Below are 16419 nucleotides of genomic sequence, written 5' to 3'. Positions count from 1 at the left end.
CCAGCTGACAACATAGAGAAGCGCTGTCTAAAAAGCAACACTTGCAGGTGTTTACCACAGGTTAAATGTTTCATTTTGTACAACACAGAATAGAACTCGCTCCTGGCAAGATCGTAATATTGAGGCATACAATCTGTCACTAGACACTGAAAGAGCTTAGCACCTTCTAAAACTGCTCCTAACTCATGCAGTCTGACATTTGAAAGTGCAGGCTCAAGATGTGACATTTACTATGCAAATTGTTTTCATCTTCCTCCCCTTTAATTTTATAATGACTAGAAAATAAATTTAAGTCCCTAATAACTCAGATTAAGTGCAAGTACACTGATGTTCCTGGTCAGAGCTTCACTGACTTGTAGAGGATGTTATATGTATGTAGATGTTCATTACAATCTGAATGCAGAAACAGCATCTTGAATTGGTTAAAAAAATAAAAATCAGTGTAGCACGCATGCCTTGCAGACCTCTAATTAAAACAATACTTCTCAACAGACATCACCATAGTCCCCTTTTTCCCCACAACTGAACAAACACTGCATTTTGATCTCTGTAGGATTTTGATTGTTTTTCTTCAAATTTATTAGCTTTTGTAATTATGTAGTCCATTTTATTGTTAAATCAGAAACAGTAAGAGAACACTCTAGGTTGGTATAGTCATTTTACAATGAGCATATCAGCTATAATACCTTTACCTACTGTTGTCAGAAAACCAAAACAGAACCAGAACAGCAATTTTTTTTTTTTTTTTTTTTGACAAACCTGCTTATTGAGATATCACCTATTCTGTAAGGAAGAAAATATTTGAAAAATAAAAAAGTTAAAATTTAGTTAAAAGCTTTACTTGTCTGGGAGCAATCTCATAAAACTCTTTAATATGAGCACTTCACTTCACAGAATGAAAAACTATTTACAACATTTTCCTTGCAGTTTGGTCACATTATCTACACACATTTGCAGAAGATCTTAGGCAAAATAGGTATGTATCTTCTTCTGACATAGGCTATCAGATTGATTGCACATTTTCCTTTCACATAATGGCTCTCCTATAGTGCACTGAAGTCAGCGATCACTGTCTAATTACATTCTCATTTTAATTTATGGCTCAACAATAAAATCAATACCACTTCAAATCCAAATATCTGAGTGGCTGAATTACATATAATGTGAAACATGTGGATTCTACTTTTTGGGACCTGATTTTCAAAAGAATAATTCAACTCACTAGCACAATTAACAAATTGTGCAAAGAAATAAAGGACCTGTGCATCCAATTCATTTGAAAATCAAGGCATCTTGTCAAATTCTGTCAACTGATTTCCCTCTAGTTACAGCTCATTTAAAAAATGTTCATTTCCCTATGGCACTATAATGAACTTTTCAGCACGCTACTACTGAATTACAGTATCTTTTACATATATACTATATTTTGGCCAATAATGTGATTTCCATGTTACACAATATCATTGCCTTCACAAGTAGAGCTGCTACGTACATTCACAGTTTCAATAGATTGTAATTAGCTTCTCCAGTTGTGCTTTGAAAATTCCAAATATTTTCCAACAGTAAGTGCAAAGCAAATGTCCTATGCAGCTACAATTGGTCACAGAGTTATAAACTCCATAATTACGAGAAGAGTGTTCTCTCATTCTCCATTTTCATCACCTGCTTTTTCAGGTATGACCTCCAGACTTCGACGGGGCTTTGAGATTTCTGCATTTTCAGTGCCTGGCTTATTGAGTCCACATGAAAGAGTGGCATAATGTATTTGTTTCAGATTCTCCAGTGCTTCATTTTTAGCATATTTGAGAAGATCAGCTTGTCCCTGTAAGAATAAAAATGCAGTTGGAATACACAAGGGATAATAGGATTCTCTTTCTTTTTTCCTCTTCTGTTTGTTTCAGATAAATGATACAGTTGCCCTGCTCAACAAACAACAAACAAACAAAAAAAAGCCCCTAAACCCCAAACAAAATTCAAAATTGGATTATTTGACGTAGGAACCAAGATCTTTGCTTTCTCTGTAGCCAACCAGTTGCATAAACAAAGGGATAGGGATGATAGGGATTAGTCCTACCTAACAGTTTTCAGGAAAGTGATCTGTACTGTATTTTTAATCCATGGGGACTATAAATGTTTCTGCATAGAGAAAATTGCGCAGGGTGATTTTAATACTCCAGGAAGCCGTTAAACTGTTTTCTTTTTTTGGTTCTTAGAGATTTTTTTTTCCTCGCAATGTGATTCATTCAATAGTAGCATGGTAAAGGATCAACGTTTGTCAAAGCATGAAACATGAAAACACAGGTTGGCAAGCGACATGTAAAAAAGGACAGTGATGACAAAGACTTCACAGGGTTGGCATTCAGTGCTATCACTGTCCCCCTTTACTTGCAGTCTTACTCTTCATAGTAATTAAGTAAAGCTGTAAGAGAAACTGTCCCAGACTCAGGTGATTTGGCTCTGTCCTGCAGTATTAGCTACTCCATTTCTTTGTATTGATTAAAGCCTTCTCCCAGCAACAGGTCCGGTTAGCAGACTATGGACTGCCTTTCCCACAGCTGTTACCTGCCTACCCTGCCCACATGCAGGGAATGGGTAAGGCTGCAGCATGGTGAGCACGCTTGCCTTACCGGTGGACGCAGGAAAGTTCACAAACACATGCAGAAAGTCTGCAAGGGCCAAAGTGTTTCCACTGTGCCTGCACTCCCAAAGGAGAACTGCCCCACAGCTTACAGCAAATGATGCTTCAAAAATACCAGATCTTAAACAGTGTCATTTCCAACTGAAGGGGAGAAAAACACACACACACAAACAAACAAAAACCCCATGTACTGTAGTTCCTTGAGACTGTCAGTTGCTATAATGTCTAATAAGGTATAAACACTGACTGCACTTTTTCCTGTAATTGGGGTACTTATGTCTGTCCTGTGTAAATTCTGGCTCCTAACAGACACTTCTCCTGAAGAGATGCTAATGTCTCTTCTAGAGACATAACAGACATGTTGCCTCTCCTCCTCTGCAAATAAGGTTGAACTCCAATTTTACTTTTTGATTTAAAAAATAAAGAAGGAGAACAGCAGTCAGACGAAAACATGTGTGCACTCATGGTGTGATACTTCAGCCTTACTTCTTTAGCAACACAGAACATAAATACTATGCCATGAAGTAAGCAGAATTACGCATTTGAGGCACACAAATTGAAAACAAATATTGCTTTCTTCAAAGAAATTATACCTCCCTTCCCCTTATCCAAGACTATAATAGCCAAAGTGTTTTTTTCTGATTACCAGACAGGAAAAAAACTAGAAGTTCACCAATCACAGCAAAAGCTTCAGTATTTTCTTCTAAAGAAAACCAGGGCTACTTTTTTTTTGTTAAATCACATACTTTTTTCCAAACTGACAAACAACTAAAAGCTAATTTAAAACACTCCAGCAGACTAAATGAGTCATATCTGGAGTGCATCTGTTTCTAGCCCAAGTTCCATTTTACATGGATTAGTAGAATATAGTTCTGGAACTTTAATCAAGTTGTTTATTATAGGCAAAGCTGCTAGCAACAGTCTATTAATAAGGTTGCCCAAAACTTCTCATTTAAGAAAAACTGCTTTCAGCTGCTTATATACTTGCCAAACTTTAACTACTTAAGCTGATACTTTCTATGCAGGATTTTTGCCATTGGCAGATTTTATTATTATTACTGTTTAATATTATTCTTTAACCTCATCCATATGGTTCATTCAGTTCTGAGAATAAAGACAGGAGAATGCTGCCAGAATTTTTTTAACAATCTTCCATCCTTCCCTCCCCACTCCCACTTGGGGTAGGGACTTGTAATTCAAATGACTTCAGGGACCCAGACCAGTGGATCCAAGCTATGAGCTTTTAATAAACAAAAATCAGATTTTGAACGTGGTTAGTACAATCACTCAGGATTTCATTCTCGATCATTCTTCATCTCTTGACAGCTCCAGCAATGTGGCAAGACAATGCATATTCCATTCCCACACAATAATGAGTATGTGTTAGAAGAAAAAGCCGGGTTTTTCCTGTATGGCTTCTCCAAATTGTCCTACCACCAACATTTGGTCGCCAGTGCAGGCTGTCCAAAAGCCAGACAGGAGGAGGGGAAGAGCGAGCCTGGGACAGGGACTCTGGTGAGGAGGAAGATGGAGAAAAGGAGGGGGCAAGAGCAATCTCTGGGACTGACCTGGCAAGAAGTCTAGGACTGCACAAAGGGAAGTTGGACTGTACTATACAAAGTAGAGACTAGATCTTACCGAAAGAGGAGATTTGTGAAAACTGTGATTGTGAAAAACAAACACAGTACGACAACACTGAATTTGGATCAGACAGGTGAGAGGAGAAAGGGAAAGATTGAGGCAACATTTGGGATTGGAATACTGTCCTGGTTTCAGCTGGAATAGAGTTAATTTTTCTTCTTAGTAGCTAGAATAGTGATGTGTTTTGGATTCAATATGGGATTTGGTATGAGAAGAATGTTGATAATACACTGATGTTTTCAGTTGTTGCTAAGAGATCAAGAACTTTCCAATTCCCCATGTCCTCTCCGTGTGCAGGTATACAAGAAGCTGGGAAGGAACAGAGCCAGAGCACCGGACCCAAACTGGCCAGTGAAATATTCCATACCATGTAACGGCATGATCACTATATAAATGAGGGTCAGCCAGGAAGGAGAGGCTTCTCTCTTGCTTCCAGGATTGCAATTGCGGGATCTCGGGTTTCAGGATTGCTAGCTGGGAACGGGCTGGGTATCAGTCTGCGGGTGGTGAGTAATCGCATTGTGCATTACCTGTTTGTACTTTCTATTATTGTTATTGTTTTATTTCAATTTTTAAACTGTTTTTATCTCAACCTACGAGTCTCCCTTTACCCATTCAGTTCTCTTCCCCAGCCCCCAAGAATGAGCGGCTGCATGGTGTTTGGCTGCTGGCCAGGTTTAAACCACGACAAATACAGAGAGAAAACAGATTGACAAAATCCACCATGTTGAAAGAAGCCTGAAAATGATAGACAAGTAGAAGGCCTAACAACCCAAAATGAGTGAGACAGCTTGGTAATGAGACCAAACGCTGGTGAGAGAAAAAAAACAAAAAAAAATGCAGAGCAGGGAGAAGACTGTAGAATACAATGAAATCAGGTAAGGTGATGATAAAACTAAAATTAAGATTCATCAGGAAGGATCTCTAAAGGAGGCGAAGAAGGGGCAAAGGAACTGTAAAGCAATGGGAAAAACTGCCAGAAGAGAAAATTAGGCACCAAATGGGAATAGAATACTGGATGGAGGAAAGAGGGGAAGGAGGAAGCGGGTATGGCTGGATTATCCACAGGGAACTGGGAGTGTCTGGACAAGATGGATAAGGGAAGATGAACTTTGTAGCCAAGAGAGGATCTAGGATAAGGGGCTGGATTATTGCAGACAAGAGGGGTTCACACTAAACACATTCAGCCAAGTGGGATCAAGTTTAGACCAGGGTGAAATAGAAAAATGAATCTGTGTGCATTACTCTCTTCAACACTTAGAATGAAGCCATTGATTTCTGAATGCCACTGGACTCAGAAAAACGTCTGTGAAACCGACTGTGTTGTCATTATCTGCTGGCATGTCTTGATCCAAAGATAAAACAAGAGCCAACCACTGCTACCAAATATGGCACAAGCTCAAGTGAGACAGGTCTGCACAATCGATGTAAAGAGCCTAGCTCTGTTGATGTACCATCATCAAGCCATATGCTGGGAAAAACAAGCAGTATGCATCTTAAAAATTCAAGTTGTAGTAACTGTGCACACTGTTGAACAGTAATACAAGGCGTCTGAAAGGTAGAAAAGTGAAAAAGTCATTCAGATCTGAAAAAATTGCCCCCACACACTCACTTAAAAGAACTCAAAGACCTTCCTTCCAATTATATATCAAATGTCTCTTGTTGAAGGGCTTTCAAGTTTCAGCTTCAATTCCTTATGTTCTATGCATTCTATAGCTATGTAAGATCCTGGTTTTCCCAGTAGGTGCCATTGATTTTAAAAGTAAGTTAATAGCACAGTCAGTTGACTACAAGCTGGAACACAGGAATTTCTCAGATCCATGGACTACTCGGAGGTCTTTCACCTTCTGACCAGTCCCAAATAGCTGTAGGCTACTTACTGTGATTAAATGCATATTGTAAAGCCAATACAACAAACCTACCAATGGCTCAAACCTTAGTCAAGCAGATTCATCACAAGGAAGTACAAAAAAAACTACATTCAAAGAAACAAAGCTGGTCTGCAGGGACAACTCAATGCTGGAATCTGGAGCAGTTGCAGAACAAAACCCATATGTTCCTCACTGTATGGTAGAGCTGCTTTTGCCAGGCTTTCACCTCAGATAACTCAAAATGTAAATGAATTTACTCCTTAGTGTTGTCTGGCAAACACACCACAAAATCCGACTTTACTCCCAGCACTGTGGTTAACAGGCAGTTTGTGATAACTCCCAAGTGGGAACAGGACCAATACAGCCTTGCACATCACAAATGCAGAGCACTGCGATAGCACTGTCCTCACAGCAGCAGATGGCAATCGCTGCTCCCTTTTCTTCACCGCAGTTAAAATTCACTAACAGAACTGAGTACCGTGTAACTTTAATACCTACTTCACATGTTGATGCTTACAAGCTTCAGAAAAAGAATCAAGCACCAAGCTGTCTTGGAGGCAGACTTGAAAAAGACCTCAAAGAACATCAAAGAACAAAACTGATATTCATTCATAAGCTTTTAATAAACAACAACAATAAAAGATGTGAATTAACGTGGAAACCCAATTCAATATCCACTGTACCTCTCCATCCCAATATGCCTGTGTCAACTACTCTGTTTTTTTTAAAATCAATATTAAAAATCTGTTTGTTTTGAAGCTTTCAGCTAAGAGGCAGTGTTTTTAAATCATAGCTCTTGAAAGGTAATTAAAAACGAAACCAAAATGGTCTATCAGTTCTCATACCTATGAAAAATCATTTCAGAGTCAACTGGATATAGCATCAACTAGAATGTCTCAGCACAGCTACCTTCATAATCTGGTATGTATTTACTCATGATTTTTGGTTAACAGGTTCTTCAGTGAGAACATGAAAGTAAAACTGTGGACATGACATTTGAAATAACTGCATGAGAACCCTTTCCCCCCAAAAATCCCAAGAAACTGTATCAGTAACAACCGGGCTTTAGCTCAGCTTCTGGGACCCAAAGCTCATTATCAAGAGAAGTAAGAAGCCAGTATCCATTTCTCAAAGTGTTTCTCTGAGCAGTGGCTGCTAGGTACAACGGGACATACTGTAGTGCTCCATGCCTAGCTGACATGCTCTGAGGGCCTTTACAGAATTAAGAGACAAAGCACTTAACTTCCTGACTTCTAAATATGGGTTTAATTAGGAGACAAAATCCCATCAGTCCAGCAACATCAAGAGACAAGTAGTTTTAGATATTTAAACTGAACTGGGATGTTGGAGGTTTTCTGAGTACCCAGAGGACTAGGCAGCAGCTATTAGAGGTTTTACGAATGCCCCATGGTGACAACAGTGGTGCCTGAATTCTCTTGGTAGATTTGATCCATAAAATTCAGATTACTTAAAAAAACCCCTAAGAAGTTGTACCCCTGTAAGGGCACTGAATGTTCCATTTATAAATATATTTATAAAAATAATGTAGGTGCAGAACCAATGTCATTACAGAGAAAACAGATGCCATGAACTGAATGCCTTGGGATTTCTTTCAAGAGAAAGTAGTTCGTGATGTCTAACGTGACATGTCTAAAAACTCATAGCCCAAGAAGCATCTAACAAACGCTGGACTTAGCAGTCCCACCTTCATTCTGAGTACTTCCACTGAACTCTCCCTATGTGTTTAGAACAGCTCTCTCTGTTGCAAAGACTAATTTAAATATGCTGTTATGCTCTTCCTATGGACATCTCAAACTCTGAGCCTATAGAGGTTTTTTCCAATGTTTTGTTATGTCAGAAAAGTCTAAATTTTTACATTAGGTTGCTTGTAGGAGTCTGCTGCAACAGCATTTACTTCCTTTCTTCAACCGTGCACTCTTTCTGGCAGGAAATATTATTATCTATGTTTAGAGAATATGAGTGCTATTAAATCGGAGTAATAACAAGAAATAAATTACTAGCAAATGATCTTGCAAACTGCCTATTTGAAAGAGGAATATTCTAACGCTGTACAATCTCTAAATCTCTCAGGCAACAAAGTTCACTAAAGCAAACTAAAATTACTCTAAGTGATGTTCTGAAGTTAAATGAGTGTGCATATATGTGTTTTTGAAGTTAAATGAGTATGCATATATAGGGTGCATAAGAATGTGAATGTGTACATACACACATACATCAATTGGATAGATATTTCAGCTGAATTCAAACATACTATACCAATAATAAATTTGGCCACGTCTTCAAATTAGGAAAAATAAAATCTTTTAAAATAGTAATTGCAACGCATGCATGCACACACACATACATATAGATATTTAATAGCTATGCCCAATGTTCTAAACAAAGAGTTCCCCTAGACTTAAGTTGTCCATTTTGTTATTTTATCAAATTTTCCATTGCATCAACTGTAGTCAAAATGTCCCGATAGAAAAATAAAGATCAATATGTACCTTGAGGGTAAAATGCAGCTTAATTGATTTGGAAAATACATCAGCCACACCATGTGAGCATTCTGTGATTCCTCTGTGAGGATGCTGAGCATGGTGTTCATACAGAATTATTTAGTAATGCTGTTCAGAGCCACACAGCAATTCCTAAATCATAGTCAAGACACCATGTAAAATACTGGTCCTCAATACAAGAAGAATAAAAAGTTGTATCCATCTAAGCATGGCACTGCCTTAAGTGTGTTGGTTGGTCAACTTGTTGAACAGCAAAATTTGGGGCCACTGAATAGACAGGATTTTATTTTTGTGCTGTTCAAGAGGGAAATTAATGTGATGTAGGAAGGGATTTCAAGAGAAAAAAGAAATTCTTCTTAAAGTGGCTCAGATTATCACTCTCCTGATCAATTTTTACTCTAAAGGATATGAGCATTCACTTTCCATTCCTGCCCTCACATATTTTTTAGAGAGCTGAAAAAATGGAAATGAAAAAACACAGTATTAGATCAAAATTATGATTGCAGGTCTTTTTCTCCAGACAGGAAGAGTGTCTTAGAAACTGATAAACTTTTCTATTTAATTATGCAACACAAGAGAAGTTATGATTACAGCCTATAGTTAAGAGTTTGGAGTGAAAAAAACCAATGTATTACTTCAAACCAATCACAACCTCTAATTTTCTTCCTAAATTTGAGTAACAGCACTGAATAGATGCCTATGTGAACTGTAATACTTGTAAATAACTTTTAAGATGTAACAACAAAGCAGAACTTTCTGTAGCACCTCCTGTTAAAGTTTCAACCACAGCCTGATTAAACACCTCACCAGTTTTTTTTGATAAAGCATTAGTTAAGGGACAAATTGTGCCTTCCTACAGAAAGCACCTTAACCTGCGAGTAGAAAAAAACCAAGTCAACGTTGAAGAGATTTTCCCAATAATCTCTTCAAAAGGAAGGCCTTCTCACTTAGTAATTAGGTTAATCCTAAGGATATGCACAAAAGCTCTTCAGTGCTCTGAAGAGCTAGATCTACCACGTGGATTCGCTGATTCCTGGCTTACACAGAAACCACGACTTCACATTTCAGTCCCTCATCAACTGCAACCCTCCCCCCTCGCCAACCCTTACATTCTGAATGGAAAGCAGAGATGAAGCAAAGATACTGCTGTTTCAGGCAGCATTAAAACAGATTCGCCTATCCAAACTAATATCTGATACCTTTGACAAAAAAGTAAAGAAGGGATACAAATTTATTTCTTTGACATTTGCCCAAATCCACTGAACTGACTCCCCTCCTCTCTATCCCCTAGGAGGCACAGGAATGGTACTTGACACATCCCATACACTGTCTTCAGGAAACTCTAATAAAGGTGAAGTGACAGTCTGGTCCTTTTACCTATAAGCAGAACCTGCACGCATACTTTTAGAATGCATTAACTGTACACACTGTAGCAAATTTCACCTCTTTTTGACTCTCCTCTGCACTGGATTTGTGCAGTATAGCACAGGGGGGACCAGAGCAGCTAGCGACACTGTGAAAAACTTAACAGTTGAAACCAAGGTGGAAAGCTGGAGAAATACACGTGTATAACTGCTTTTCTGCAGTAGTTCACTGTAAGAAGAGGCAATAGGGAATTCTATTTTCAATAAGAACTAAAAATAAGAAAATATGTAGGAGAAAATAATTTTCTTTATAATTAAAACAGACTTTATAGTTTAATGTCATGATGAAATATTTGACTGAGTGGGAGAGAAGAACTAATTAGTGGATGTAAACACAAAACTCAAATAATTTGGGCTAGAAGGATAGTGTCAAGGGAATAAATTAAGGGAAGCAGTTTTGCTATCTCTATAAATTTTTATATACTCTGCTGAGATGAAAGACAAGAGATAAGAAACCTGAACTGTTCCACATTCTTTTCCTGAGGGTCTCTGGCCAAAAGCTTCTTTATACTTCATCTCTTACTGTTGTGTCAAAACGTAAGCAAATGCACTCAACAAAATGCAAAGAGAATCTCCAGTTCACATACACTCAACTTACTCCAGTCTGGATTACTAATATAATTTGTATGTATCATTAATCACCATTCATCCCTGACTGCAGTAACAACAGCTTTCCTTTTGTTTTTCAATAACTGCGTTAACCTTAACACTCTTGCTTCTTTTCAAATCACAAAGCAGGGTTTAAACAGCAGCATAGCTTCCTCCCAGCCTGAGTCACTTCACAGAAATCAATACTCATTGTTTCACCCGTGTATTCAAGATTACAGTGGATCCTGTTAATGTTAAAAGGTTCTAAGAAGAAAATGTCAGACAAATAAAATTAAACAACCCCCCCAAAACAACAGAAAAGGAAAATTCACATTGAGAGTCTGCTGTGTGTTCAAGTTATATCAACTAAACTGAATATGGTTCCAGAAGTTAATAAATCCAGTTGAACTGTGACACAGAATAATGACCAATAACAATATTAGAATGTCAGCTGTGAATGGAAAAATACAGTAACTAACCAAAGGAAGACACATTACCTTTAAAATCGTAATGTTCCACGTAAAACTTTCTACTGATTTTTGAAGTTTTCTTTCTTTTAAGCCTTCTCTTGCTCCTATATTGTGCAGGTTTTCATGAAACTCCATCGCTGTGGAGAGTAAAAGAGAGAGGAATAGAGTATCTATTTTAACGCATTTTTGTGACCACAGAGATAGTGATTTGAAACTAATAAGGCAAAGGGACTGTGAAAAAGCTTCAGAAATTTTATTCTTCAAGCACAAATGTATCTGATCTAGTAATGTGCAACATTATACAACATGCCAATATACACAAATGTCTCTTAAGTCAAAATCCACACTGAAGTACCTGTTGGGTCACTGCCATACAAAGATGGAGCCAAGCAAATATTTACTATACAAAAATATTCTTTAAGCAGAACTGAATTTGTTGCACCATATGTAGAAACCTTTCTGTGAGTTGCTACAGAATGGAAACAGTAATTTCATTAAGTACTCTATCCCAACAAATTTATTTTGTTCTTTGCTCTTTTATGCACTAAATTTACATCATGGTTATCCAGTTAACAGCTTATATGCTGGGGTCAGCCCAGAAAATAACCTTCTCACCATATCCCTGAGGACAAGAGGAGTAACTGTGAAGGAGGACTGCCAAATGAGCCACCAAGGACATTTTACCACAGCCATGTAAACTACTGTGTCCACAAAACCTATATCTGATAAAGTCCAAACCAAAAATTTTTGACAAAAAGATTTTTTGAGTGACCAGAGCTTTAGTTTTAATTCAGCACACTGCACAGATATAAGAAAAATAATTTGCTTTCCATGCTGCTGTTACAAGTCATATAAAAATAAATTTGAAACATTTTTCTTCATACAGGGGAAGTAAAATGTCCTTCCATGAGTACACACATCAACCCAACATGCTTTACAGCAACTCTCCTATGGAAATCATACATTAAATTGTGCTCTCAGGATCTCCATCAATAATAACATAAAGGGTATTTTGAGGACAAAAGTTGGCAAGTGGTTGTGACTTACACCTACGAGTGTAAAACCAAGTTATAACTTAATTACAAATGATAATTTTAACTACGTTGACTGAGATCTTCTATTGGCCCAGTGGGTATATATGCTTCAAAATTTACATGTAATTAATTATCATGGAATAACCAAACAAACTTACATTGGCTGTTAATCCTAGAGTAGACTAACTTTTAAGGACACTGTAGTATCTATTCTTTGTAAACTGTCTACCCCACACTCATGTCTCATTAGAAGAAAGAAATATGGCTAAATGTTTTCACTGTATATTCCCTTACCTTACTCCTGTATATATATATATATACACACACACATATTTTAAAAATTATTCATAAATTCATTTAAAAGACAAGATTGTTCTTTTTAGCCCTTCTTACTATTTTAAATTTGTCTACAAGGAAAATAAATGACAAATATTTTCCCTGAATTAAACTACTGTATAATTTTTATTTCAAACACTTCTTCACAGCTCTGCCTCTGCCTCTAGAGTACAGCCTCAAGTACACCATTCATACTATATTTCCCCAAAACAGATTTCTAACCAGGTGAGAAATGAAAGTTCATTCATCCATCAGTGTTTCCAAGTATCCATTTCCTGCTCACATCAACCAAAAAAATAATATCCCAATACAATCATGGAAAGATTATGCACAGATCTACATTTACAGCATTACATTTCTAGAACCACCATAAAAATACAGATTTTATGATCTGCACCATGAATTCTGAGACTGTATTTCTAAACATTAGGAGTTCTGTACCTCATTTCCACCTTTATAAATATTGCTCTTCAAATCCACGGGCATTAGTGATCGATAATAACCTTGAACTGAAGCCACTCTGAGAGAGATTAAGAATAATGGTGACGGCCTGCATGATCAATGTGAAATTGCTGCTTTGTAGATTTCAGACTATTCTTATGTATACAAAGTCACTAGTATCTCACAAACACAGAGACAGTGGTGACCACATATTCTGCTAGCCAGAAGAGCTCTTTTCTGGTTCACTGACCACCTTCTGTGGTGACTCTCTCCCTTCTTTGCACTCATGCTACGTTACATTTCTGTTCTGCCAAAGCTGTTCCACCCCAGCTAAATGTTCCCTGCAGTTAGCAGCAACATCTCAGTGTCCTTTTCCAGAAAATGAAACAAAGTCAGATCATCCTACCAGGGCACACACATGTAAACCCTCAGCAGACAAATGCTTCCTGCTTAAATAGCACTAATCACCCCCTATCCCTGACATCTCCTATGGACTGGATAGGGCAACTCCTCATTATCATGCTAAACTAAAGCTATCCTACTCTAAGTCTAAATATAGAAACAGGGGCAAGTAGATTTGAATTTTATTTCTGTTTCTATTACTAGTTTGCCTGATAAATAGAAATGGATTATTGTACGTCTTAGTCTCAGTTTTCCCATCTGCTGAAGGGAATGAATGATACTACACAATATATAGACAACTTAATTTTAGAGTATGAATGCAGCACAACATTTAACTGTTGACTACATGTCTCTTGGTATTTCCCTTTTATTTCCCTATGTCCCTGATTGGTTTTCCTGCATTTTGCCTTGGAAATATTTCATGCATTAATAGTGGCAAAGTACTAACAAAAGCGTTAAATTCCAAAATGAAACTGACTTCTTAGAACAGAGAAAGGAAAAAAGATAAAAGAGCTTTTCATTTACAGCTAAATTAATTAAATGAAAAATATGTCCATATAAACTCATGTAAAAGTGCCTTTAAGATAGGCCTGCAAAGAAAACTGAATGTTAAATGTCTTTTTTTTATAAACACACGGAATTTTCTAACTCCTTGCAAGTAAAAATTCAGCTCTCATTCTCCTTAAAATACAATAAGAAAATTACTTTTATGAGGCTTAATTACTTCTGGAATGATCAGTCCATTAGTAATTTTGAACGACATGAGAGCTCTTGGACAATAACAGACATAATACTAACCTGATTTATCACTCTTAATATACTTCTGCATATACAACCTGCTTAATCCAAAACCCACAAGTTACTCTTGTTTTCCATTTATATTGGCAGATGTTAAAAAGGATATTATCCACAAGTTTCTAAGAGATCACAAGGATTATATAGGACATGTACTCTTCTTGTGTTCAGATGGAATTTCCTGGGTTTTAATTTGTGCCCACTGCACAAATGCTTTTATCTATAATGAAAATATTATTGATTGCTGTCTTGAGCCAGAAAGCTCAGTTGTAAAAACTTCTTCAGAACGGATAGATCAACTTTACTAAAATCCTTATTTACATAGAAGCATTGAGGTTGGAAAGCGCCTCTGGAGATCGTCTAGTCCAACTGCCTTGCTCAAAGCAGGATTAGATAGAGCAGGTTGCACAAGCCTCTGTCCAGTTGAGTGTTGAGTATCAACAAAGGATGGAGACTCCACAACCTCTCTGTGCAAGCTCTTCCAGTGTTTGACCACCCAAGATCCCCACTGAGCCTTCTCTGCTCCAGGCTGAACAGTCCCAGCTCTCTCAGTCTCTCTTCATGTGAAAGATGCTCCAGTCCATTCATGAATCACCTCTGTGGCCCTTGCTGGGCCCTCACCAATACGCCCGTGTGTCTCTTGTACCTGGGAGTCCAGACCTGTATGCAGCACTGCAGATGTGACCTTGCCGCAACTTCTTGTCCACCAGGACACCCAGGTCCTTTTCTCTGAAGCTGCTTTCCAGCCACTTAGCCTCCAGCCTGCACTGGGGCGTGCACGTGGTCATTGCTCTCCAGGTACAGGACTCGGCACTTCCCTTTGCTGAACCCTTTTCATGGGGATCCCGTCAGCCCGCTTACCCAGCTTGTCAAAATCCCTCTGAGTAGCAGCACAACTACCTGCTGTTTCCAACCTCCTCCAAGTTTCGTATCTTCTGCCAACTTGGTGAGGATGCACTTTGCCCCATCATCCAGGTGATAAATGAAAATGTTTAAACAGCAGTAGTGCCAGTATCAACCCCTGGGGCACACCACTAGTCACTGTCCCCTAGGTGGACTTGATGCTGCTGATCACAATGCTTTGAGCCTGGCCGGTCAGCTGGTTTTCAGTCCACCTCACTGCCCGCTCACCTGGCCTCTATTTACTTCCTTAGTTTGTCTGTGAGGATGTTACGAGAGACAGTGTTGAAAGCCTCAGTAAAGTCAAAATAAAAAGCACTCACTGCTTTCCCCTCCTCCATCAAAGGCGGTCACCTCATTGTAGAAGGCTGTCAGGCTGGTTAAGCCTGATTTCCCCTCTGTAAATCCATGCTGACTTTCTCCAGTCACCTTCTTGTCCTTCATGTGTTTGGAAATGGTTTCCAAGAGGATTTACTTCACCACCTTCCCAGGGATTGAAGTGAGGCTGACTGGTCTGGTCCTAGTTTTTACCCTTCTTTAACTTGTTAAACTGTGGAAACTCCACTGCTTATGACAGTGTGGTGAGGTTTCAAATGTTATTACTTGATTCCCTTCTGAGTTTCTGCTTGTGGAATATTAGGGCACTTATTTTGCATAAACTGCACTAAGAAGTCTGGTCACCCCTGCTCCACAGTAAGTAAGGGATACTGACAGAAGTCATATGATTTCCTAAGTGCTTGCAAAACAAAAACACTTCCAACTTTCATAATCTGATTCAAGTCTTCCATGTTAGAGGGCAGCTTTTCAGTGATATATTCACTCCAACTATTTTAAGTCATGTAAATACACTGTAATATACGTAACAAAACAGCAATAGCATGATTCAGTAGCAAGTTTTTAAACTGAACAAAACACTGCCAACAAATTTTCTCAATCATAATTAAAGATTTCACAGCATATCCTTCTCCTCTGCAGTACAATTATTTTTTAAAGCATTCTCATAAGCAATCCTTCTGTATTTCCAAGTAATTATTATCCCCTTCAGTGACGAATCACATTCTCCAGTGAATGTTGATTAGTTTAGTTTGAATTTCGTGATTGTCTCAGCTTTTCATTCTCTCAGACCCTCACCCTCAACCCTGGAATCCATTAGATGTCTTTAACACTTCTTCATGCCTCCTGGGAATACCCTACCATTCAAGATGCTCTTCTGAAAATTTATGAACAATTCTTTTCTCCCCCTTTTCAACAACTTCAAGCAGCATGAGGAAAAGAGAAGTTGCCTGGCATACAACCTCAGTTTATAGGAAATAAATTCACACCTTTCCTTTAACTGAGAGTTGAGATACTCATTTTT

The 16419-nt window shown here is 38.1% G+C and overlaps 1 protein-coding gene across 1 annotated transcript in view; it reads right to left on the bottom strand.

The window, feature by feature from the left end:
• Window positions 1–555: 555 nt before the first annotated feature.
• PLCL2 (phospholipase C like 2) overlaps window positions 556–16419 on the bottom strand; it is a 108894-nt gene continuing 93030 nt past the window's right edge. Inside the window, exons 6-7 of the mRNA XM_074838505.1 lie at window positions 11182–11291; window positions 556–1822 (exon numbers count right to left, since the gene is read on the bottom strand). Coding sequence (XP_074694606.1) covers window positions 1643–1822; window positions 11182–11291 — 290 coding nt within the window. The 3' untranslated portion in view covers window positions 556–1642. The remainder of the gene's footprint in view (window positions 1823–11181; window positions 11292–16419) is intronic.

This window comes from Strix aluco, chromosome 1 (genome assembly GCF_031877795.1).
Source record: "Strix aluco isolate bStrAlu1 chromosome 1, bStrAlu1.hap1, whole genome shotgun sequence".
NCBI classification, from domain to species: domain Eukaryota; kingdom Metazoa; phylum Chordata; class Aves; order Strigiformes; family Strigidae; genus Strix; species Strix aluco.
The sequence above is the reverse complement of the archived record's forward strand: the minus strand, read 5'-3'. Positions and strand labels throughout refer to the sequence as shown.